The sequence below is a fragment of the Humulus lupulus genome, chromosome 8 (genome assembly GCF_963169125.1).
Source record: "Humulus lupulus chromosome 8, drHumLupu1.1, whole genome shotgun sequence".
In the NCBI taxonomy this organism is placed as follows: domain Eukaryota; kingdom Viridiplantae; phylum Streptophyta; class Magnoliopsida; order Rosales; family Cannabaceae; genus Humulus; species Humulus lupulus.
The window spans coordinates 11,729,575-11,755,731 of record NC_084800.1 but is presented as its reverse complement, the minus strand read 5'-3'; the positions used below and the strand labels follow the sequence as shown (position 1 = coordinate 11,755,731).

Below are 26,157 nucleotides of genomic sequence, written 5' to 3'. Positions count from 1 at the left end.
ATCAATGTTGATGTTTCTGTTCATGAAGCTGAGAATAGGTTCCGTTTCATTTGTGTGGCAAGGGATAGTAATTGTCATTTCATTGAAGCTCTGTGTGGTTTGAGGAGAGGTAAAGTTGCTGTAGTTTTGGGTGAAGCTCTGAGTATAAAGGAGGCTCTAAGTTGGCTCAAACGTAAAAACTAGGCAAATGTCATAGTTAAGTGTGCCTGCCTTGTTGTTGTTCATGCTATTCAGCATAATGTTCAGATGCTTTCTCCCTTAGGCCTTGTTATTTCTGAACTGTTGTAGTTTACTTTCTGCACTAGAGAATGCCTCTATCTACTTTGTTAAACGATCTGCAAAACATGTGGCATATTTTTTAGCTGCTGCGCCTGATTTCACTGCTGATTGTATTCTTTTCTAGGAGCAAATTCTTGATTTTTGTAACTCTATGTTATTAGCGGATTTGGCTTAGTAATAAAGTCTTGTTTTCTTCCCCCCCAAAAAAAGTAAACTTGCTTTCCCTAATATATTTATCATATATGAAATATGAAAATTGGTTATGATATAAATTAATATATATATACATGAAATACCTATCGAAGACCAATCCAAATCATGAGAGTTTTAGAAACAACAAACCATTATGTCATGTCTGATAGAAAGTAGTTACATCGATTTAAGTCTATATATAACATATTTATATATGATGATTGATACATTTAAAAAACTTGAGAAAATAACCATAGAGGTACAAAGAGAAAAAAAGAGAAGTATTAATCTTATTAATGGTCGTGCATGTTAGGATGCTTCAATTATTTTGAAATCATTACTCTATAAATTTATATTAATAAGTTGATATACATGCAAGATGTTAGAGTGTATGATGTAATATATTTATATATATGCAACAGATTCATCCGGGTGGGGAAGAAGATGATATGGTGGAAGAACATATGAACAGGCCAAAACAAACGGTGAAATCTGATGTAACTTCGACTAGTTTGGAAGAACACTAGAGGCTAGAGCAAGCTCGAGCACCGTCATTTTTCCTGGCTAAGTCTTCTGCCCAAACAGCTTCTCTAGTGGTCAGCCCAATTGTGTCTCCGCCAAGTACGTCTCCTGATGCAGCGACTCCTCTTATGAATTTCTCTCCGATTAGTTCGCCCGGTTTGCGCGGCTCCGGTGGCGGAGCAACACCCGAAACATCGGCATTGATTCCTTCGAGTTCGGCGACTACATCTATGTTTTCGGCAAGTTCGTTGGATGCTTTCCAAAAGAATGAGATATTTTGTTTCTTTTTTTGTCTGTCAAGTGCTGTACCTCCAACAAAGAAGAAGACAGTAAAAATAAAATAAAAAGTTGAAAACCGTATTAATGAAATAAATAAAGAGAGGTCTTATAAATGATATTATTAGTTAATTAAAAAAGCGTACTACGTGTAAATTACTCTTTTTTTTTTTTCATAATGTATAAAATAAAGTTGTACACAATTACATCTGTAAAATGCCGCATAGCATCACACACTTGGGATTTGATTGATCTTAACAGGTTGTGATATTAACTTTTATTAGAAAATATATTATATTCTACAAAGTCAAGACAAACTATCTATGGCTAAGTTAGGGTTGTAAAATGTGGTGTAATGTAATGTTCCCCTTCTCTTCTTTTTATTGAAACTCCACCAAGTCACCAACACACAAAAACAGGTTAATAAAGACCAACTGTCTTAACGGTTTTTTTAAATCTGACTTGTTCAAAGCTCTACAACGGATCTTTCTCTTGTCTCTATGGCCAAGAAACTTTAAGCCGTATCTCATTCTGAGGCCGTCTCCTCTCTGAATCAAAAAAAGAAAAAGAAAAACATCAATGCTCACCATGCAAAGACCAAACCCAATCAAGCAGAAACGAAAAAATCAGCAAAAAGCACAAAGTTAGCAGACACAATTTACGGCACCAAAAATCGTAAATTCCTGGTTAAGTAATGGCCGTGGATCGGCTTCTTCTCCGGCCGTACTTATTGTTTTCAATAACCTTCATTGGGTTGTCTTCTATGACAAATTCCATGAACGAGTATGATGCTCTACTTAAATTCAAAAGTTCATTCACGAATACCAACGCTCTTAATTCCTGGATTCCAGGCTCCTCACCTTGCACCGCCGGACCAGCACAATGGAATGGTGTGTTATGTTACGACGGCATTGTTACAGGTCTTCGCCTCGAAGGGTTTGGTTTATCCGGGGCAATAGATGTCTCTGCTCTCGGAGCAATCAAGGGTCTTCGTACCATAAGCTTTTACAACAATTCGTTTTCCGGTCCCATTCCCGATTTGAGTCATTTGGGTCCTTTAAGAGCCATTTACCTTTCCTCTAACCGATTCTCCGGCGCGATTCCGTCTGAGTATTTTGCGAGAATGGAGTCGCTTAAGAAATTATGGCTTTCAGATAACAAATTCACGGGCAGTTTACCCTCTTCCTTGTCTAATCTCACCAAACTTATCGAACTGCATTTGGAGAACAACCGATTTACCGGAACCATTCCTAATTTCGACATACCTTCTTTACTGGAACTCAATTTATCTAACAACGAATTAGAAGGAGAAATCCCGGAAAGCCTATCGAGATTTGATCCAAGTTCGTTTGCCGAGAACCCGAATCTTTGTGGGAGAATGCTAAGCAATAAGGAGTGTAGTGAAAACAAAATCGATCTTGGGACGGTAAGGAATGAGGAAGATTACAAGAAGATTGTCACCACCGCGGTAACTTTCGTGGCGGTGATTGTTTCTCTCATCGTTTTGATAATAGTACGATCGAAGCGACAGCTGAAGGAGGATTTTGACAAGCTTGGAGAAGATAGCGCAGAGCATAATGCCCCTGTCGAGGTGCATGTTACTTCACTAAACAAGAAGGAAATGGATTCGGCTCGAGAGATGGAATCGACCTCCTCTTCAAATCGTAAAGGAGGATCTGATTCTAACCATAGAGGTGGCCGGGGAGGCGCGGCTGTGCCTGCAGTGGCTGAGATAGTGATGGTGAATGAGGAGAAAGGGGTGTTTGGGATGCCGGATTTGATGAAAGCCACGGCGGAGGTACTTGGGAATGGAGGGCTTGGATCGTCGTACAAGGCTGTGATGGCTAATGGGATGGCTGTGGTGGTGAAGAGAATGAGGGACATGAGTATGAAAGGGAAGGATCAATTCGATGCCGAGATTAGGCGACTGGGGAAGCTTAAGCATTGGAATGTTTTGACTCCTTTGGCTTACCATTACCGGAAAGAGGAGAAATTGGTGGTGTCTGAGTATGTTCCTCATGGGAGTTTGCTTTATCTTCTTCATGGTATGTATGAATTTTCTGAGTCTTTTCTCAAATGTCGAACATGTTTTTTTTTTGTTTATAAGGGTAACGTAACACATGCATGTCATGTATATTTGAACTTTTGCAGGTGATCATGGATCTTCTCACGTGGAGCTTAACTGGCATACCCGTTTGAAAATTGTGCTAGGAATAGCCAAAGGGTTGGGCTATCTTCATACAGAACTGTCTTTATTTGATTTACCTCATGGCAATCTGAAATCAAGCAATGTACTTCTTGGACCTGATTACGAGCCTTTAATAGCTGACTATGGATTTAGTCCACTAATCAATCCAACAAGTGTTAGCCAAGCAATGTTTGCGTACAAGACCCCAGAAGCTACAGAACACAACCAAGTAACCCCCAAATCAGACGTTTACTGTCTAGGCATCATCATCTTGGAAATCCTAACAGGGAAATTTCCTTCTCAGTATCTCAACACAGGTAAAGGAGGGATTGATGTAGTTCAATGTGTGGCGTCAGCTATATCTGAAGAGAGAGAAACAGAGTTGTTAGACCCAGAAATCTCGAATATTACTTCGAGAAATTTGCTAGGACAGATGGTGAGGCTCCTCCATGTTGGTGCAGCTTGCACCATGAGAAGCCCTGAGCAGCGGCCAGACACAGCGGAGGTCATTCGAAGAATAGAGGAGATACAAGTTGAGGGAGGTCAAGAAAGTAGTGGTGGTAGTAATAGAGCAATGCAAGTATTGCCATCGCTTCGAGATGGTTATGCAGATTCCACTCCAACCCCATTACTTGATGAAAATCATGAAGTGAGTTTGAGAGAAGATTTTGGTGATGTTTCTGGGAGAAGGAGACTTAGAAATGGTGACAGTTTTGCCTTCCCAATTTCATAACTAGTTTGTTGTATTTCATTAGAGGGCAATGCTGCTTTTTGAGTTCTTGTCATAGCAATATTCTTTGAGAGATGAGATGGCTTATTACGTATCATTTTTAGATTGCTTACGAACCATTTTGAACCTTGTACAGAAATTTATTCTTCCCGTGACAATGTATACTTCAACGTCCAAACAAAGAATATAAAAATTGTTGACATTAAATAATAATAATGTAAAAGGAAGAAAACAGTCATTATATTCATTATAAGTGTTCTGGAACGTGTTCATGTCTTTCCCTGAAAAACACAAAAATTAGATGGCTAAGTTGTTATATACTCATATAGATATAACATTATTATATCATTTCGATCTTTACATGCGTTGATTTCTATACTATTGTGCTATTGTGGTTGTAACCAAAAACGGAAAGATTTTCTTTTTAAGAAAATCACAGTACAATGGTTACAATACATGGTGACTCTCTTCCAACCAAATAGACAAAAACAGATATAAACAGAGGTGCTAACATAGGAAGCACAAATTTAAAAAACCAGAAACAAACACTATATGGTACAATTCCCCAACGAGATATGGTCAATAAAAACAAACAATTGAAATAATTATATAGGTATGCAATGTCAAATTAGACATAGTCGGAAACATATAACATGACCCAAAAAATAAGTATGAGTGTGCAATAGTAATAACGATGTGAGTGCTATAAGATTGCTAATAATGCCCAATATATTTAGTAGTGAAAAGGAAATTATCAAAAGAAAAAAAGAAGACAAGCAAGTAGTATATAACCAAATTGAGAGAAATGATTAGAAGATGAAAACCTTAAGTGGGCAAGAAAGGCAGATTCAATTGCCAAATCTATTATGAATTCAGCAACAAACCTAGAAAAGATAGTAAAAGGTAATATCTAAACCGAATTTAACCAGTCAAAAAGTGAAAAAAATGTGAACTAGCAGAAATCGCATTAAACCAGAACTGAAGTTTAACCCCAAATTGGTATTACAGTTAGAACTCACACTCTAATTTGTTAGCTAGTATCTAACAAAAAGAACCAAATAGAGATTATCATTTAGAGTTATTATCATAAGTATAAATGATGTCATTAGTATTAATCCACAACACAAATATGCTAATAGGGAGCCAAATAAATAAAAGTTATGTTAAAGTTAGATATGTAAAACTATCATCTAAAACGGACTAAACTAAAGAAACAATAATTGAAAAGGTATTAATCAAAACGAAGGTGTAAAGAATTATGTTAAAAGTGTGTGGTATGATAAAATACCACATTGTAGTATTCTTAAATAGATAAAGAAATAGCACATATAACGGTCAATAACGGCTCATCGAAGGATAGACGATAAGTTGCATATATCCATTTTGCTAAAATCCCAGGAAAATTTATTCAATGAAACGTGAAGATTTGCCTCAATTGCAGGAAGAGACAATGACCTTTAAATTTGAAAATTTCCAAAATTCACTTAGAATGTGTACTATCAGAAAAAGTGTCTCAAAACTGAAAAATTATACAGTTAAGATTGCAAAATAAATTTTAGGAAGAAATACGTACTTGGAAACGAATTGCCCCCATTATTAAAAAGAAGAGCCATTACTGTAAGACTTCTATCCGAGGCCAAGGCCATCTAAGCAAAGAAGCAAAGAGTAGGTTCGCCACTGCCTAGCAGGCATTTGTATAGTGGAAAGATACACTTTGCATGCAAATACTCTTTATCCTTGCCAATTTCGATGTGACTGTCATTCCAACCCAGAGAAACAAGAATGAAAAAAAGTAAGAAGAACAGTGATGATTTGTTTTGAGCTCATTAATTAAAATTCACAAATGTTAAACCAACACCATTAAAAGAACTTGCCTCGATCAGAATAGCAATTCGGAATTCAAGATCGACAAAATGGAAATCAAAATTCTGCCCAAAAAGCACTTCGTTCATGTCTGTATGAAGCACCCGTCGAGACCCAAACCCTCGAAGATCTGATGGAACACCCTTCCGAAACCCATAGGAGTGGGTTTGTCAAAAAGCTTATCTGTAATACGCCAAATTCGAATGATTTTCCCTAAACTTTGAATCGAAATTCAACGGAAGCGTCTTTCTCCGACGACCGAAAACCATGCAGTCGTAGTCTTGGTGTAATATATGCGTGTGTATCTTCTCCGGCAATATATATTTTTTTTTGAGTAAACTTCTCCGGCAATATTTTAGCCTGAGTAATGATCGGGGCTGATTTATATTTATTTTTTATTACAGTGTTAAAAAAAAAAGTTATTTGTTCTTGGTTGTCTTTTAAGTGCATGTGTTTTTTAGTGTTAAACGTTGTCGTTTTTTAAATACTATCGTTTTCTGAAAACAATGTCGTTTTTTGTAACAATATCGTTTTTCAGAAGGAATGTCGTTTTTTTATGAAACCCTGTCGTTTCTTAAATGATGTCGTTTTTTGAAAACAGCTACAATTGTTTTGCCTTAGGTTGTTTTCGTTTTTCCAAAATATTGACTTGTTTCTGTGTGGTCCACTCCCTCTCTCTATCTATCTATCTCTCTCATTAGTTGTTTCAATGCTTTGCCTCTGTCCTCGGCTACCTTGATGTGTTCACATTTTGAAGTTTAAGTCTTTTTACATGTCGTTTTAGGTGGTTTTTAAGATTGCGTCGTTTCCTCAAATTTTGTCCTTTTCAGACAGAAAAAAAAAAGAGAAGAAAACAAGGATGGAAGTAAGGCCCATTGATTCAGATTGGATCAGGCCTCTCCAAAATAAAAATCCCAAGCGACATTTGTTGTTTAGGGGAATTTGTAAGAGGAAATATTAATTAATTTGTCATGGAAAAAAGGAAGAATTTAATCGATTTTGATTTTGATTAAGTCAACCCTGCTCTGTTCTATTCTAGATCATATGCGTCAGACAGCTGGAAACGCCCTCAAATGAAAACAACAGCAGTATCTTGTTTCTTTAGAACAATATTAATCTATATAAAAAATGGTCCATACAGCTGGACTTTACTTATTATCAATTTGTTTATGACTTTTTTATAGTAGGGCTCTCTTTCATAGGCCGCTAATCTGGCACAGAACAATTTTGCCAAAACTCTGCTCTCAAACTCCCACTAAAAACAAAAAAAATTAAATTTAATAAAATAAGTAACAACTTATCATTGCACTGTCATTATCTTTTAACCCCTACTAAGACACTGAACCAAGACATTAATTAAACCTTATATGTAATAAATAAATATTATGGGTCATTTTTCTGATAAACAATATATACAGAACATTAAGAAAATAGCAAAAAAATAAAAGATCATGGACTTTGGGCCTAATTATGTAGCCTGAGGTTTCATTTCTCTAATAAATACGCATTTATATTTTTGTATGGGTTTAGAATGTCAATGGTTAAATCATGACTTCAATATTTATATCGAACTAGTTTAGATGATAATCCAAGAAGTTTATAAAAAATGATTTAGTTTTGAATTTCAAAAACTCATTATATATTGTAAACAATTAAAAAACTTCTATCCCAAAATATCAAAACATTCTTTAAATTATGTTAGCTCAATCAATGGCTTTGTTTGATTTTATTTTATTTTTTTTTTTTTTGAGATGAAGTTAAATTTTAGTTTGAAGTTAAATTGTTTCAGAAACATAACGCTGAGAGAGCCATATCTCAAAACATAATGCTGGCATTTTTGTGTGAATATGTACAAAAATACTTGTAAAATATACATATTTATTTATGGCCCTCTTCTCAACATACATATTATATGCATAAATAAATTTATGGCTCTCTTCTCAATTAATTAGCCTGGCTAAGAAATTTACACTGTGTTACAGTTACAGTGACAGTGAAGTATGAGTTATATAAAGCACCCTAAAATCATTGCTTACAATGCACCACTCGTGCAACTGTGAATCTAAATATAATTTAATTTAATTTAATTCATACCATATTTTATTTATTATTAAATAAGAAAAGAATACCTGGTGCAACCAGGCACCCACCACCAATCCACACAAAAAGATTCCTAAATATACAAAAAAAAAATATTTAGATATGAATAGTTCTGCACAAAATGTGGCTTGGGTTTTGGTAAAGAATCAAGTAGTAGTACTGTACATAATATGCCTTCACACACTAACACAATCTATATAAATATTTCTTTGGAGGGAAAAATATTTGAACAATAATAAAAATAATATTTGTATGGCCATTTCGATGCTAATTGTAAAGATTTTTCAAATCAAAATAAAGATTATTGTTATATTTATATATGTGCATACGTGCAAGCATGCATGCACGTGAATATGGGCTAAATAGGGCATTAGATTAGTTGACTTGATAATATATATTTAGTTGTTGATCATATGAATGAGCTAGCTAGGGCAAGCTAGTTTTGCATTTGGGAAAGGTTTATTACCTATCCCAAACAAGAAATATATAGTGAGTTGTAGTAGTGAGCTGATATACTATTCTCTGTATCATATCATAGAGACATTGATCACATATGGACATGCCTAGCTAGGCTAGGTAGACAAATGAGGCCAGCAGCCAGGACATTGGGCAGCTCATCATGCTCTTCTTTGCCTAATCTCAAGTCTCAACCCTATCATCACCATCTTACATATATACTTGGTATGGAAATTTGCGACAAAATTTATTATATATTTCAGAGTTTTTCTTTTTTTTTTTTTTGACTAAAGTTAAGAAGTTGTCTGAAAAATTACACTTAAGTTATTAAATAATTTTATTTGCGATAAAAGTCAATAAAAAGTCTATAATGTTATACTTAAGTCACTAAATAATTATTTTTGTTGCAAAAATCACATTTTACACAAATTTGATCTTGACTTTAATTAATCATAAAATATCTAAAAATATATATATTCGTAACATCAATATAATAAATAAAATCTCTTTTAAAAATAAAAAATGATTTTAAATTTTCTATATTAAAAATATTGTTCACTGTTAGTTAAATTAATTTTTTTGAAATAATACAATTAAATTGAATTAAAACTTAGTTTATTTAAAATTAAACAATTTTTCATGTTATAACTTTTAATTTTTTTTAATTTGTAAAATAAATTTCAAATAATCTTTCAATGTTAGAATTATATATTTTTATGTTTTTATTTATTAATTAAAATTGAGATAAAATTAGTATAAAATATGACTTTTGCAACTAAAAAACTACTTAGTAACTTAAATGTAATATTTCAAATTACTTACTAACTTTTGTTACCAAAAAATCCATTTAATGGTTTAAGTATAACATTCAGCCTACTTATTGACTATTGTCGCAAAAAAAAAACTACTTAGTGACTTAAGTACAATTTTTTCCGACTACTTCATGATCGCCGCAAATTTCTGTATTTATTAATTAATATCCTACTTATATATACACAAACGCATTGTGTTCCGACTAAATTCTTGGAAGGAAAACTCTTCATTAATGGTACTTTTTGGAACTCAAGTAGTGCTGAATTTGTCAATTAAAAATAATAATAATAACAATTTGACCCTATAAGCTCACAATTTTGATTGCACACATTCTTAGATGGAAAATTTGTGGCATTAATCCTTATGCAGTTTATTTTGTTGCACTTAAATTCTTATGTAAATTTTTTTGTGGCAAAAATCTCTGCCGTTACACATTTAGTGCGGATGTTGATCTTTCAACGGTTAAGTATGTCAAGCGGTACACGTGGCAACACCTGATAGACGTTAAAATTTGCTTTTGAGAAATTTGCAGCATAAATACATATGTAGCTCATTTTGTTGCACTTTAATGCCTAAGTAGATTTTTTGTTGCCGAAAATTTAATAAAATAATTTATTCACCTCAAAAAATTATTTAAATATAATTACCAAATTATTGACATGTTAATTAAAACAAAAAAAAAACAAAAAATAATTCATCTAAACAAACCTAAGAATTTAATAAATTTTTAAGGTGAAATTTTGATTATTTTTGTTTCAATTAACATTTTAATAATTTGATAATTAGATTTCAGTAACTTTTTATAGTTAGATTTTAATTAACAACTTATTGAAATGCTAGTTAAAACAAAATAATAAAAAACTCATCTTAAAAAAACTAAATATTTAATTAATTTGTAAGATAAATTTAATTTTTTTAAGATCAACAATTTGTTAATTAGATTTTAATAATTTTTTGAGGAGAATAAATTATATCATTTAATTTTTAGCAATAAAATTTATTTAGACATTAAAGTGTAACAAAATGAACTATATATGTATTTATGACGCAAATTTTTTAAAAGAAAATTTTGTTGTCAATCGGGTGCTGCCACATGTATTACTTGTCACACCGAACGGTTGAGGGACCAACGTCCACACCAAATATATAACGGCAGAGATTTTTACCGCTAAAAAATTTACATAGAGATTTAAGTGCAACAAAATAACTACTACTGCATATTTCCCTTCTTAGATCTAGAGACCATAGGTAAAATATCATGTCATGTTTTGTTTTATTCACGTGACATGTAGTATTATGATTATTATTATGCTAGAATAGACTGGCGCAATTAAAAATAGAATATATATTTTTTAAAATAGAGAAATTTCTTCTATTTAAATAATTTTATTATTTAACCTAAGAGCATGCTAAATTAATTTATGCGCTCTAATATTTTTTATCGAGATTCCTAAAAAAAAATGGAAAAATTACATGTCTCGTTTTATACGGTATATTACATTAATTACAAAAATACGGTTCTCCACAACTGTATATATGTTGGCCCTTTTTTTCTTTGTGTGGTTGATGCATAATTTCAAACTACATCATAATTACGTATTTATATCCATACGCTTTGACTATAAAAGATAATATATATAAAAATTATTCTCTCTCACTGATCCCTTTTTAATTTATTTTTTGTTGCTTTTTTGTCTCTATTCTTAATGAGAATTCAGGTGTACCAAATAATATAATAATTAAAGTAATAATAATTATAGCTACTACTTTCAATAAAGTAGATTGATTTATTTTTATTTAAAATAAATATATTTATTAATATTAAAATAAATATTTATACAATTACTCAAAATAAATAAATATTTATACAAGTTAATATCGAACTAATTGAAATTAAACTTAAATTTATAAATCTTTGTAACAATCATGTTAAATCAATTTATAAATATTTATGTAAATGATAGTTACAAAAATAAATTTTTTGGTTGTAAAATTAGTTTTGTAAACTGTTGTTATAAAAATGTAAAACTTGTTTAAAAAAATATTGTATTTCACCATTATATATATATTTAATAAAGTGTTTTAAGAAATAATGAATATCTTAAATTTATATTTTTAAGTTATATAACATAAATATGAATGTTCTTGTAATTTTTTGGTACAATATTGTAACAATATGGAAAAGTATAATATTTTTATGTATATTTTGGCTATGATTTCTTAACTATAAAATATTTTCGTAAATGTTAGTTACAATTTTTTCGTAAATGTTAGTTAAAAAAAATATATGTTACTTGTTTAATACAATTTAACATTTTAACTTAGTTTTATATATTTTTGTATGTTATATGTTAATTAAATTCACAACTTACTTTTAAAAATATTAGTCACAAATATAAAAAATTTTAGTTATAAAATTAGTTATGTAAACCATTGTTACAAAAAAAAAAAAAAAATAGCAACGAATTATTTTGTAAATATTGTCTACAAAAATGTAAAACTTATTTACAAATATGTAAAACTTAGTTATATATTAGTAAATGTTGTTTACAAAAATATTTTTATTTAAGTGGTTTACGTATCTGTAACACATGTTTACGAATTTGTAACGACTATTAACAAAAAAAGTTGTATTTCACTGTTACTCCGTATTTACGCTTTTGTCACTCCGTATTTTTCATAAAAATTCCGTATTTTTGTAATCTATTGTATTTTTCATATATTTTTTAAACGTTAATGTATTTTTGTAAATTTCCCAAAAAAAATTGGAGAATAAAATTTTAATATCATAAAAACACTTGTTAATTCATTTAGATGCAACTATCTTCAATAAAACACCACATAGGCCATGCACGATTAGGCTTAAAATTGAAACATAATTATTTATGATCTTTCCTTTTTGTTAATTTCTTGTATTAGATCGATGGATAAATATATTGCATGATCAAAAAATAAAGAAAGAATCGCCATAATTAATGCAAAAAAATTAAGAAACTTTAAATCATGCAAGATTTTAAAATGAATATTATTAATGGTATAGTGGATTTTCAAATTATTGAAATTAGTAGATGCATGACACATCTAATATATATTTTTTAATTTGGAATGTCCTCTTTATAAAAATATATATAGTAGGCATATAGTATCATTTAACATTATTATTTTGTAGTACAAAATATGATGCTTTTTATTTCATTTAATGATTCCCACCCTTTACACCATTTATTTTTATAATTGCTTTACGACCACTTTTGACCATAGATACAATGCAATCAGTCATATCCTCACAAATGGGGCAATGGGCGCGGCGTGTGGCTGAAAACGGCGTCGTGGTTGCCGAATCTAAGGTTTAGTATCATTGTGATTCTTTTTTTTTCGTTCTTATTTTTTTGCTCCCTTATGTTCTGATGAGTGGCCAAATTATATAAGTAGAGACTTTTTTTGGGGGTGGGTGGTGAGACTATTTGTAGTCATGAATAAAGCACAAGCTTATTTTTGTTAGTGGCTCTTCTGATCCGTACTTGATGATGATTCATGATTCATATGGCATGAATCGTAGTATATGAGTTCCAACATAAGCATAGTGTGTTACCCACTTGTGAATGTGACCATGCATGGGACCCAACACACCACACCACACCACTTTATGCATTTATACATTATATGTCTTTTTTTCCACATTTAATTTTTCTTGAAGGAATTTCCCACATTTAGTTTTAAAACAATAACATAAAAACTAAAACTGTGGTGTTGTTTCTAGCTACTTTCTTAATTATAAAATATTAATTACGGGTCAAGGTCCTTCCCTAATCCCTACCAACAACATTGAGAGGGGGAAAAGAAACCATGCACCAACAAGTAACATAAAAATGGGTAAAATCCAAAGGTTTGCAAGAACTAGTAAGACATTATATTATATTTATTCATAAATTAAAGACTAAACAAAAATAATTGTTAGCCAGTTTTATGTTCTGATTATTTGTCAACGCGTTTCAGAAGAATTTAGGTGCCTCGGTTTGAATAATAATGCACAATTTTTTTCTTTATTCTTCTACGATTTGACCCCTCCTATTAAAAATTTAACTAACACAGTACATTTTTTTAACATGGATTACGAGTATGTTGCGGTAGAGGAAACTCTCCGTTTTGCGAAAATACTTGCTTTAAAAAAAAATATTTAAATTTATTTATAATAAAACTTCCCTAAAATGATCAAAAGACAAATACTGTAAAAATTATTGTCGTTTTTAGAGCATTTTAAGCTCCAAAGTAGGAATAATGAACCATTCTTTCCTTGTATAAAATGTTGTGTAGATAAAGTAGTTTTCTAAAACATCAAATGGTTAAGGGTCTGATTGGTTCGCGATTAGAAAACTGTATTTTTGAAAAGTGGGATTCTGAAATGAAAATCTGAATTTAGTGACTGAAAACATGTTTCTGAAAATGTGATTGGTTTAATGTCAGTAAACTGTTTTTGAGTTTTAAAAAACTGAATCTGTAATTGAGATTAAATTTGAAAATATAACAGAAACTGAATATGTGATTGGTTTAGCTGAAAGTAAAATTTAATTATATTGATAAATTAAAATTTAATAATATTGCATTAATTAAATTCATAACAATATTGCATTGTCATTAACTTTGATTTTTTTTTATATTAAAGTTATATTTTTTTAGGACACGATTGATTAGTGATTTAAAAATTGTATTTTGAAAAAGTATGATTCTGAAAAAAGAATCTAGATTTAGTGTCTGAAAATATGTTTATGAAAATGTGATTGAATGTATTGTCCGTTAACTATTTTTTAGTTTTATAAAATTGAATAATTTTTTGGTAGAAAATCTAAAAATTGAATATGTAATATATATATATATGTTTTATTTTTTGTATAATAATAATTGAAGTGAAAATATTTTTTTATTTATTTGTTGTAATTTTTATTTGATCAATGATTTTTTTTAGCAAATATATTGTAAATTAGAATTAAATTATATTCTGTTATATAATTTTATAATTAATTATTTTACTAAATTTATATAGATAAAAATTTTAAAAAGTAGATTGACTTGTAAAAATGACAAAAGAAAAAAAATCAAGACTATAAGAAAAATAGCAAGATTTTTTTTTTTTTAAATAGTAAAATTATACTGAAAACATTAAGAGGCTAATTGGTAGTTAATTCAAAAATATAATTTTAGAAAATTATTTTCAAATCAAATGATTTGAAAATAAAGAAAACAACAATTTGTTCTTTTCTCTTTTGCTGAAGGATTTTAACTTAGTTTTCAAAAATGGTTTTTTTTATTTTCTAAAACAAGTGTGCCAATCAAGTTTTCATTGCTGTTTTCATTTTTTTAAATCTGAAAATGATAAAACTGTTTTTGAATCTCCTACCAATCACACCCTAAATTCATTCCGTATTTCCAACCGGATAAGCTCACATACACACAAAAAAAAAATTATCTTTAATCACTCACTTTTTAGTGATTATTGTTTAATACAATTCTTTTCCACAACAAAAGGATTAAAAAAAAAGAAAAATTAATTGAAAAGATTCACCTTTAATTTAGAGCCAAAAAAAACAGAGGTGAGGTGGGGGGGCAAAATTACCGCCTATATATTATTAGATTGAATTGAAGCGCCGATTTACTGGGAAGTCAAAACACTCCAATTCTTTCCTTATTAATTATTATTATTAATCCCAATAATTACGAAAATACTATTCAGTTTACTATTACTAATCCCTCCATTTTGGACATCACACAAATCCACGGCTCCCCCAGCTGCCTTTCTAGACCCTTTGCAAAAAAAATTCTTTTGAAAAAAACTAAAAAATAAATATTAAGGTATATGGTTACTCTTATTATTTTTAAGTATCTTTCGTTTTGAAGAGGAAGACGAAGACGAAGACGACCATCACCGCCACCGGAAGAAAAGGGAACCACTTTCGTTAGATTCTGTAATCAATTTCAGTTCTCTTGCTCCTTTACTTTTTTATTTTTTATTTTTCGTAAAAACAGAAATAGAAAATAAAAAATTGAATTTGGATATGGAACCGCCGGAGGATGCTAACCTAGGGTTGGAGGAGGCGGAGGAGATTATCTTGCGGTGGGACTCAACGGCTTCGGAGGAAGCCAGGGAGAAGATGATCTTCGAAGGGGATCGAGACGAGGTCGATCGTTACCTGCTCGCCGTCGATCAAATCCAACGGTCGATTTCTTCGGTTTCTATCTCCGATGACCAGGCCAAAGTCAACTCCGCCATTCAGATCGCCATGGCTCGACTCGAGGATGAGTTTCGTAACATCTTGTTGATCCATACTAGCCCTATCGAGACTGAGACCCTCACGGATCCGAGCTCTTCGATTCACTTATCCGTGGGAGCCACCAGTAGTAGTGTTGGTGATGGTGATGGTGATGGTGATGGTGGTGCTGAGTACGAGGATGACGGCGATGAGGATAAAGATGATGATGAGTTGCTTCGGCGAGGGGATTCCAGTAACAGTGTGAGTTATAGGTCTACTAGTAGTATCCGTGAGATCGATCTGATACCGTCTGATGCTGTGATTGATCTTCGGAGCATAGCTGAGCGTATGATATCGGCGGGGTACTTGCGCGAGTGTATTCAAGTCTATGGAAGCGTGAGGAAATCCACCGTTGATTCGAGTTTCAGGAAGCTCGGAATCGAGAAGCTAAGTATCGGTGATATTCAGAGGTTGGAGTGGGACCAGCTGGAGACGAAGATCAGGCGATGGATAAGAGCCGCCAAGGTATGCATCAGGATAGTATTCGCGAGCGAGAAAAAGCTCTGTGAGCAAATCTTTGACGGTGTTGGTACGGCTATTGATGATGCTTGTTTCATGGAGACCGTCAAAGGTCCAGCTATTCAGCTTTTCAACTTCGCTGAAGCGATAAGTATCAGCCGAAGATCACCGGAGAAGTTGTTCAAGATTCTCGACCTTCATGACGCTTTGATGGACTTGATTCCCGATATTGATGTTGTGTTCGAATCGAAATCGTCAGAATCGATTCGGGTACAGGCGGCCGAGATACTGTCGCGGCTGGCGGAGGCGGCGAGAGGGATATTGTCCGAATTCGAGAACGCCGTTCTCCGAGAACCGTCGAGGGTGCCGGTCCCTGGAGGGACAATTCACCCCTTGACGAGGTATGTAATGAATTATATAAGTTTGATATCTGATTATAAGCAGACACTGAATGAGTTAATTGTGTCAAAGCCTTCGACTGGTTCACGGTATTCGGGAGATCCAACAACCCCAGACATGGAGTTCGCAGAGCTGGAGGGAAAGACCCCTTTGGCTCTCCATTTGATTTGGATTATTGTGATTCTGCAATTCAATTTGGATGGCAAGTCCAAGCATTATAAGGATGCGTCTTTAGTCCATTTGTTCATGATGAACAATGTTCATTATATTGTTCAGAAGGTGAAAGGGTCTCCAGAATTAAGGGAAATGATTGGAGATGATTATTTGAGGAAGTTAACGGGGAAGTTTAGGCTTTCAGCTACTAGTTACCAGAGAGCAACTTGGGTAAGGGTGTTGTTTTGTCTGAGGGATGAGGGTTTGCATGTGAGTGGTAGTTTCTCTTCTGGGGTCTCAAAGAGTGCTTTGAGAGAGAGGTTTAAAACCTTTAATGCTATGTTTGAGGATGTTCATAGGACTCAAGCAACATGGTTGGTGCCAGATTCGCAACTTAGGGAGGAGCTGCGAATATCAATCTCAGAGAAGTTGATCCCTGCTTACAGATCGTTCTTGGGACGGTTTAGAAACCATATAGAGAGTGGGAAGCATCCCGAAAACTACATCAAGTACTCCGTCGAGGATTTGGAGAATGCTGTCTTGGATTTCTTCGAGGGGTATCCAGTATCTCAGCACCTGAGGAGAAGATCTCAGTAATGAAGTGAAGCGAGTTTTGCTATTTAGAAGCTAGGGAAACATTCTTTTAATTTTTTGGAGTGTTAGGGGTGATGCGGTGCTGGTCATTCTGGGCTTTCCTGACTAATCACATTTCTTGAATTTCAGAGTTCAATTGTGCATTGGTTTATTGAATCAAGAGATCAGGTTATTATGAAGATCGGGTGCAACAATGATCCAGATTGGTCAAGTCCCACAGCCTGAATGCTTCTGCCTTGTAAGCATGTTATTCGTTACAAGTTCTAGATTTCGTTCTACTTGTTTATATTGGAATTATTGTATGTGTGTTTTATTTTTCTCTTATTTATATCAAGAAGCAGTTTCCATTAACAGTTCGAAATAACACTTTATGTCTTATCATGTTAAGCCTTTGATTAGACGACCATTGGAAATGGAATTTAGATAAGTTTTGTCCGTCTTGAAAATTTATTTGAACAGCTGATATTCCTTTTATACAATATCTTTTATTTTCTGTCTTGATTTGATGCCCACGAATACTTTTAAAGCGTTCAAAGTCTTGGAGAAAGTAGTCTAGAATAACTTGGGCTTCACTAAAACAAGATTACTTCAGACAATTTTGATAAGAGTTAACGGTTTCATTCTTGGTTATTGACGATTCCACTTACCGAAGTCTATAGTTGCCTCGATAAATTGCCCCAGGTCTATCCACACATCATAGTCTTCTTCTCCAGAGTCAAGTTTTTATTATGTGGTCATACTAGAATTTTCTGTTGAAATTTCACCGTACTCCATTGTCTTCAGCATGCCCAGCGTCTTTAGAACTACAATTATGTATCTCTGCAAAATTATGCATTAGCTGCAACACTGATTATAGAATCCATTTAATAACATATGCTATTATCTTTAAACGATCTGAAACCATGTCCACAAGCACAAATCTGGTTTCATTGCATACAAAGAGGCATTGATTTCCTTTTGTTTCTAGCTTAACTCGGTCAACCCGTTTAGAAGAAGGGTCGGTGGTGCTAGAGTTAGCATAATTTGACTTTAAGAGTGGTTAGTGAAACATTGAAAAGGCCGGTAACAATATAATAATCATAATCATCTGATGGCCAATTTTGAATTATGACATGTCTTATTTCAGTTTTGGGTCCGGGCAGGAAGAGGGCATCAACTTAATCGATTTTAGACTTGCATTTGATCCATATATAGGTATTGCCATATTGTCTTTAATGGTAAGCATTTAACTTGAGAGGACTTAATGCTTATATAAATTCCGGCCTTGGCTAATTGCCTTACAATGCTTATATAAACACTGGCCTTGCAAACACATTTTAGTTGAATTTGCGGGTAGTGTTAGAGTCATGCATTTCTTCCACGATGTCTACAATTTTTAAATGTGATGATGATGCATGCGGCTGGAAATCCTGCAAAATTTTAACTTCGGCTGAAGCTCCTGACCAGTTCAAGGATAAAGAACCGCTATTTTGAATATTTCCCGCTCCTGTTGAACTAACCTTTTTCTCTATTTGACCAAATCATTGGGCTTCATACTAACCTATTCGAGTTTTTATATTTACAGTAATGAATATGTGGATTGGGTATGCAACATTTCCAAGGGCAGAACCACTCGTCCACTCAAGTGCAAGTACGAGGACAAACCTCAAACCGAACAAATTCCATAGTCAAATTTTTAATGAAGTTCAGTTGGTTTCAATTCATGATTCGTTTGTAATGCAAAGTCGATATAATTAATATAGGAACCTAATCGTGTGTACTTTGTAAATAGCCCACTCATGCACCTACTTGAACCAAAAATATTACATAATCAATTTTCATCAAAGCAAGTCAATGTCACATTCGAGCATCGTAGTACATAGTATACATCTAAATCTAAAAGGCTATGGTTCTGAGCACAGAATTCCATTAAGCAATGATTTTTTTTTTCATGACAACGTTAATATTCAATCTAATAAGTAATAACCGAATAAACAAATAGCTACGGAAAAGTAACATGAACAAAAATTAACAAAAAGCTAAAAGGGCACCATCTCAAAGTGGAGTATTCCTGTCTTTCACCCACTCAATCTTCCTCTCCGGTATAAATAATTACTAAGATGGTATGAATATATCGCAGGCACAGTTCTACACTATTCTGTCTTGTCTTCTTCCAAATCACCATCCAGAGATCTGACTTCTGGCACAGGCCGAACATCTTTGGAAGGGATTGGAGATGGTTTTATGAGTGTCAAAGTTGTATCATCACGGTCAAACTCTTCACTTCCATCATCGGAGTAAGTATACCTATCAAAAGCATAAGACAACAGAGAGAATGGTATAATCAGGGCATACTGGGTGAGAATTGAACTATCAAAAAATAATTTGTATTTGTTGACCGCCACTGTCAATTGCAGAAGTTCTTACAAGCCGTGTTTTTTATAAGCATACATAGGCCCAGAGACAAAGAAGAGCCATCTCCCTGAAAGTTAACTTTCTACATATACAGGCAGAGATGGCGTGCTGTTCAACAGTGAATAACTCATAAAAAGAGGATGGACGAGAATGATGCATCCAGAAGAAGACATTCTTACCTCGTTGAGTTCTGGGATGGGGCCCAAAGAGCACAGATGACGCAGAGAACCGAAAAAGATAGGACTTGCCAAAATGCAGGGATAATCCAAGCATTTTGCCACTGCTCATTGTAAATATCATTCGATTTGAAGTAAAGCTGCAATTGCGAAGTTACAAATCATCAACTGTAAATAAAATTGCAAGGACAGATTTATGAGAAACAAATGAACTACTGCATTATAAGCTAAGCTCGCAGAAGAAAAAGGACCAATTTTTTCTTCTTCACTTTTGTCCATATCTGTAGACATTTTGTGTTGATTACCTCATAGCATATCCAACCAACGGAAACAATAACAGCCACTGCCAAAGCGTTTGTGAACTTCCTATAAATATCTAATTTAACCAACATTCGCCTGGCCTGTAAAGCAATCAAATATCATCAGCAATATAATTTATTTTTTAATAAATTATAGAATAAAAAGTGGGGAAAACATAAGCAGTGTAACATGAGGCCACCAAATGCCTAGTAATTTGCACGTATAACAAATTCATATCTTCACTCAAGCTCAAGCATGGGATATAACAGAGGAAAAGATGAACATTAGGTGAAATGTAACAAAGTACCTGAAGCTTATTTAAGGTTGCTGAGAGGGATGAAAATATCCAAAGGATGAAGAAAGCATCCAATACAGCCACAGGAAGAACCAAAAACAATCTTGCCTTCCCAGAAAGATCGCTGACTGCACCAACATTTTCTACCATCTCAAGAACTTCAGATGCCACGAAGAAGGTTGCTCCAAGCATAATTACCTTTGATGTAATTCCACCCAAGGTGGGTCTGACAACACCATAACCCATGGACACCATTAAAATGATCAATCGTGCAACAGTACGTTTAATAGCACCAAAGGTGACAGCCCATAGAGTTATCCCAGTTGGCCTGATTCCATTCTCGTTGAATTCTGCATAATCAAAGTACCACAAAGCCATTTCCAACATACCCAGCGTTATTACTAGAGTAATGCAGTTCTGCAGAGGAAGAACTTCTCTCCAAAATCTTGCATACTGTGAGAACCAAAAGAGCCCTAGTACTACAAAAGCAAATGACATGAACCCATAAAATTTCATAAGAGGTGCCATTCTACCAGGTAGATATCCATTCGGGTTTTTCCATACTGTTTTCCCCTCTACAACCACATCCTTAAGCCTAACATCACAGTGTATGAAATACAAGTTATACATTCCTGTTCTAGTAATCTCTATGGACTTTGATTGCAATGTAGTAACTTCTTTGTTTACATCAAATGAGACACCAAAAATTTGAGGCCAATCGGGATTCTTAGATGAAGGGCGGTGAATGACTTCTCCTTCTTTACACACACCCAATTTTGCAAGATCCCCCGTGCAACATACTGCTCTTTGACCGCCGTAGGCTGAACCCCCAATTGTTTCTCTATCTTCCACCTCAAAAATAATTGCGTGGACCAAACCTGAGCTAAAATTTGTATAGTCACTGGCTCTCCGAAATGTAACTTTTTCAAAGCTGGTTTCATCAGATGACAAGCAAAATAAACGTGCAATGAGTGCAACTGTGTATAATTTCAATATAAACATACCGGCATTAGAATATAAATCTACCACAATCCATATGCCAATATGGGTTAATTCCAGGCTAATTAACCAAAGTTTCGTTCGTACTTCAATTTAAAAAATCCCACTATAAACTTGTATAATTTAAGTAACTGAGACGACCAAATCAGAAATTCTTACTTCGATTTCGAGTCAACAATATCAATTTAAGCCAGCAAATATCAAGTAAAATTCACAATTACAATAAAAAAACAAAAAATAGGAACATTACCGTATGAAAGAGTCTCCATCAGCAGAGATATCAGTCTCATTGCGACCAGGGATAGAATAGTAAATCCCCTCGCTGCCTCCATGAACGACGAAGGCATTTCCTTTGGCGGAGAATTTGACAGCGGCGTAGTCGTGGACCGAGGCTTCGATACAAACGAAGCTTAAAACGGAGAGTAGAGCCAAAGACAAGGCCGAAACCCACGACATTGTTGAAAAGGACAGCAGGGAAACCCTAGTATTGTACGGAAGGAATAGAAAAAGGTTCTGGATCTGAAACGATCAGAACAGATTGAGAAGAGTGTGAAGTGAGAATCTGAGATCTTCTACTAATTGAAGAGACTAGCATTACTTACTGCTACTTACTTCTCACTAACTAGTCTTGTGAGATGAAGGTCAAAGAGTTGGCGGACGAGGAGGAGTTATCAGGTGCATCGCGTGACGTGTGGATTCTTGATTTTCTGTCTAAGTGAAATCAGAGCCGTTGATTTCGCTGTATGATCACGATGATGATGTGATCAAATATACGAAATCAATGTTGTCGGTGTTACAACTTACATCACAAGAACTGGAGTAAGCCAGCTGCTAGCTAGCTTCTATTTATTAACTAATTAATTATTCTTGTAAAAAAAATACTATTAAGTAATTATTAAATTAAAAAAGAAAAGAAAGATATATGTGGTCAATGAGTCAGTCATGCATGTTACTTTACAGTTTGCACATTACAAATGAAACAAAAATTATGTTAAAATGCTTCTTAACACTGCTTATAAAGACCAAAATACCTCCAGTAAAGTATTGTTATTAAAACATTAAAAAATCGTTTGAAATCTACATCACTTGGAAGAAACTTACCTTTCAAATTTCCACGTCTCTAAAATATGTGGAGCTTTATTTTAAATATTTATTTATTTAGTTTTTTTTTTAATAAAAAAAACTATAGTACAAAGTGGAGACATAAATATAAATTACAACGGTCCTCCATGCATTCTATTAGTGTTCTTTCACATTTTACAGGTGCACGGCAGTAACTATTTACAACTCCCTCGACAAGTAAGGTCCCATCCCACATGAATATGTGCATTGAATACATGAATCTAATATCATCAGTTCATAAATTTTACTCTGTTTGCTAACAGCTATACTACTTTACAAAACAACTATCATACAATGTTTGTTTACTCATCACATCAATTTAATAAATACAAAGCAGTTTGTAGAAGAAAGAAAATATGAGTTGGCTGGAATTTTGAAATTTACAATTGCCATGAATGTCTGAAAACGTTTATAAACAAGGCCAAAACTCAAAATAAGCTGAAAGAGAAGAAAAGATTCAATGACTGAAATCCACGATAAATTCTAGGAATGAATGTATTGATTCAGACAAATATTACACAAAAGAAATTTGATGAATGGTTCAACATTGAAGTTATAATTTGCCAAGTATTTCACTTCTAACAACTACCCATCTTCCTACCAAGCAAAAGTAGAAGAAGAATAAGACAAGGAAAAGAAACACAGCCGCTATAATATTTGCGGACAGACATGCGAACCAACTACTTGAGGGTCATATAGACAGACACTCGTTAATCCAAATCAAGGAACTCCATCCTTTTTCTCATGGTCCCTTTAAGATCACTAGCCTCCCTTTCAGCTTTCTGTGCCTGCACAATCATACAACAACCACTGTAAACACAAAACTCCAGTCATATAAGCAAATATTAAAACGACACATTTGATCTATGCAGTATTCTTAGAAGCATAAGATGATTCACTTTCGTGTTGAAACCGATTTCATGAGTACCAAAAAAGATGGTATACAACCCCACAGTACATGGGAATTCTAAACACTGTGGTCTATAAATCACAAATATAATTATAAAACCAGGCATTATCTCTACCAGTCAGCAAACTTGATCAAACCTTCAACTTATCATGAAGATACAACATTCAGTAATTTTTTTTTTTTGAACTAGGCTTGCCCACCTAACCCTACAATAAATAGGACTAAGAAATCATAGTAATTGCTAGGTAGATACCCAGAAGGGACTTAAACTTCAGACTTTGTGGGAGCAAACCACATACTCGACCATTCAAGCTACCCATCTTGGATACAATATCCAATATTCAGTTATTTTGAAATTTTAAAAGCCCTATATTCAACTGGTGCACCTTTGAGATAATAAGTGTTTACTGATAACTAGTAAAGAATCTCCTAACCGTGATATTAGAAAGTGGAATCAAAATTAAATTAAGTGTACATAACAATTTATAGGCTTTTCTCAAATAATCTAGATGAAACTATCTATAGCTCGGGAGAATCAAACACTCCAATCCGTTGAGGTACTTGGACTCAATGATCCAAGGAAACGATTTTTGATATATGACGTGAAAAAAAGAAGAAAAAAAAAGGAGCTAGTAATGGTAATTTTATCAACCAAATTATAATGAAGGAATATCAAATCAGTAACACTTTACCCTTTTAATTTCTGCTGGTGAAACACGCGTCATGTGTGGGGGAAGTTCTTCCCTCTCCAAGTCCTACAAGGTAGAAGTGCAAATCTTAGCACAACACAAATATATGCATACCATAGAAAAGAAAAAGGAAAAATAGCTACGAATAATACCAGCTCTCCAATTAAAACAACATTCTCTCCACGGATTACGTATAGACCTAAAGGCATGTCACAGTAAAGATCACCAACAATGACTCTCTCACATGCACCCTCAAGAACAGCATTGGCTGCATTTGAGAAATATAAACTTCTTTAGTCATTAGTAAGATCTTAAAATTTTAATTGAAAAGATGGCATGTTCACATCACATGTATTGTACCAAATTGATCAAATGATCGAAGTATCCCCAGAAGCTTTCGACCATCTCTAAGCAGGACAAGAAGTTTCTCTGCAACAAAAGCATACAGCAAAACCACAACAAATTAAAATGAGAACAATTGTCACAACAAAAATAAAATAATCATCATATATTATGGATTATCGATCACCCCTGATGATATTTATTTCTTACTGCACTACACATTAGATGTGCAAAACAACGAGAAATAAAAATTGACGCTAACAAAACACCGGTGACCCAATCTGTCAATCAAATACAAAAAGCTTGCATGTTCTAGTGAACAACAACGAATTTGTATTATCTCAAATAAAATAAGCTCCATAATACCACACAGCATGACCAATGGATAAGTGAGGCTCCAAATTAAGGACCTAGGTAACTGAAATGGAAAAGATATAGCTGCGCAGGATGTAAATCATGGATGGAAAGGAAAACACACAGGACAGAAGAGCAAATAAGAAGGAAAAAAAAACAAGACTAAGCAAGCAAGTTGGTCATGTACCGACCAAATTTGACAAATCTATTGCTGAATACATATGGATTCATCCTAACATACTTACAACGATGCATAGATATTTGCAGGAATTCAAATTTGTACTGCAACTATTCTACCAGTTGCTGAAAATTATCCTCAACTCTATTCAGACAGGATGGAGTAAAAATACAAATTAATAACTCAATAACCCTACATTATATCCGTACTTCATTAGTGATTTACAATATAACAGGTGCAAATAAAAATGAAACTAGGCAGAATAATAATGTTGAAATATAAACCAATAAAAGTTCAAGTTCAACAACCCACGTTACCAAAAGCGTCAAAATTAAATTTCACTGATTAAAAAGAAAACCAAAACGAAAAAACCATAAAAGTAAGTTTATACAAAGCCCATTATCAATCACAGCAAGTATATAGAAAGAGAAAGCGCTTACTGTCGAGATAGCTGGCAAGAGAAGTAGAAAGATGGATATCTTCCGGGCCTGCCCAAGACATTGGTGTCAACGAGTTCAAACTTTTCCGGTACAGAAAAAACAACCGAAAAGTTCACCAGAGACGAAACCAATGGCATTGGCAGCTCAGATTTCAATCTGAAGCCTCACCCCAAAACCCTTTAGTCAAATTAGAATCCCAATTGATGTCCACCGCCACAAAACCCTCCCCCAAAAAAAAAGAACAAAAATTCAAACTTGAATTAAGCTTTTACAAAGCCCTATCCTTTTCAGATCCAAAAACCCTGATAAGTCACCCAATTAAAACTCGAAGCTTTTCTCTTCCGGTCGACGGAATTAGGAGGAGTTGTGAAAAAAAGAACTCAGATCCAATCCAACCGCACCGGAAGAGATTTGAGTGGAAATTCGAACTAGAAAGTCAGAAAGAAACAGAAAGAAAGTGCGAGAAAAAGTAAAGGAAAAAGAAGAAGAAAAAAAATTAGGGTTTACAAATTGAGACGGTGAAAGGATTTAAAAGGAGGTATAGAAAAATTGATTTGGGGTTGTTACTTGTTGGTGGCTGCTTCATTGACCAATGGTTTTTTTTCTCCTCTTCCTATTATTAATTTATT

General features: G+C 33.6%; 4 protein-coding genes across 6 annotated transcripts; 2 read left to right on the top strand and 2 right to left on the bottom strand.

Annotated features, from left to right (window-relative positions):
- The first annotated feature begins 1,963 nt into the window (after positions 1–1,963).
- On the top strand, positions 1,964–4,190 carry LOC133795012 (pollen receptor-like kinase 3). The gene is made up of 2 exons (XM_062232468.1): positions 1,964–3,314; positions 3,421–4,190. Exons 1-2 carry the CDS (start codon positions 1,964–1,966, stop codon positions 4,188–4,190), a joined length of 2,121 nt encoding a protein of 706 aa, XP_062088452.1.
- A 10,999-nt stretch (positions 4,191–15,189) lies between these two features.
- LOC133794566 (exocyst complex component EXO70A1-like) lies at positions 15,190–19,158 on the top strand. 3 transcript variants are annotated; one of them, XM_062231859.1, is made up of 3 exons: positions 15,190–17,567; positions 18,456–18,523; positions 18,894–19,158. In XM_062231859.1, exon 1 carries the CDS (start codon positions 15,470–15,472, stop codon positions 17,330–17,332), a length of 1,863 nt encoding a protein of 620 aa, XP_062087843.1. In that variant the 5' UTR covers positions 15,190–15,469; the 3' UTR covers positions 17,333–17,567; positions 18,456–18,523; positions 18,894–19,158. The 3 variants fall into 3 exon arrangements, with proteins under 3 accessions (XP_062087843.1, XP_062087842.1, XP_062087841.1); XM_062231858.1 differs by having other exon boundaries at positions 18,456–18,546; XM_062231857.1 differs by lacking the exon at positions 18,456–18,523.
- LOC133794567 (uncharacterized) lies at positions 19,109–22,167 on the bottom strand. The gene is made up of 5 exons (XM_062231860.1): positions 21,744–22,167; positions 20,507–21,425; positions 20,205–20,300; positions 19,903–20,039; positions 19,109–19,615 (listed from the first exon to the last, which is right to left on the bottom strand). The coding sequence occupies exons 1-5, from the start codon at positions 21,947–21,949 to the stop codon at positions 19,462–19,464; spliced, it is 1,512 nt and encodes a 503-aa protein (XP_062087844.1). The 5' UTR covers positions 21,950–22,167; the 3' UTR covers positions 19,109–19,461.
- Positions 22,168–23,076: 909 nt separating this feature from the next.
- On the bottom strand, positions 23,077–26,134 carry LOC133794565 (sm-like protein LSM1B). Its single transcript, XM_062231856.1, has 5 exons — positions 25,529–26,134; positions 24,575–24,643; positions 24,367–24,482; positions 24,218–24,280; positions 23,077–23,403 (listed from the first exon to the last, which is right to left on the bottom strand). The coding sequence occupies exons 1-5, from the start codon at positions 25,587–25,589 to the stop codon at positions 23,326–23,328; spliced, it is 387 nt and encodes a 128-aa protein (XP_062087840.1). The 5' UTR covers positions 25,590–26,134; the 3' UTR covers positions 23,077–23,325.
- Positions 26,135–26,157: the final 23 nt, after the last annotated feature.

Excerpts from the sequence above, each read along its gene's own strand:
- LOC133794567 (XM_062231860.1), bottom strand. The coding sequence starts at position 21,949 with ATGTCGTGGGTTTCGGCCTTGTCTTTGGCTCTACTCTCCGTTTTAAGC. Across the intron at positions 20,301-20,506 it reads CAACCTTAAATAAGCTTCAG|GCCAGGCGAATGTTGGTTAA; the intron begins GTACTTTGTTAC and ends ATTGCTTTACAG. Across the intron at positions 20,040-20,204 it reads TTGGTTGGATATGCTATGAG|CTTTACTTCAAATCGAATGA; the intron begins GTAATCAACACA and ends TCGCAATTGCAG.
- LOC133794565 (XM_062231856.1), bottom strand. The coding sequence starts at position 25,589 with ATGTCTTGGGCAGGCCCGGAAGATATCCATCTTTCTACTTCTCTTGCC. Across the intron at positions 24,483-24,574 it reads TCGATCATTTGATCAATTTG|CCAATGCTGTTCTTGAGGGT; the intron begins GTACAATACATG and ends TCTCAAATGCAG. Across the intron at positions 23,404-24,217 it reads CACCAGCAGAAATTAAAAGG|GCACAGAAAGCTGAAAGGGA; the intron begins GTAAAGTGTTAC and ends ATGATTGTGCAG.
- LOC133794566 (XM_062231857.1), top strand. The coding sequence starts at position 15,470 with ATGGAACCGCCGGAGGATGCTAACCTAGGGTTGGAGGAGGCGGAGGAG.
- LOC133795012 (XM_062232468.1), top strand. The coding sequence starts at position 1,964 with ATGGCCGTGGATCGGCTTCTTCTCCGGCCGTACTTATTGTTTTCAATA. Across the intron at positions 3,315-3,420 it reads TTTGCTTTATCTTCTTCATG|GTGATCATGGATCTTCTCAC; the intron begins GTATGTATGAAT and ends GAACTTTTGCAG.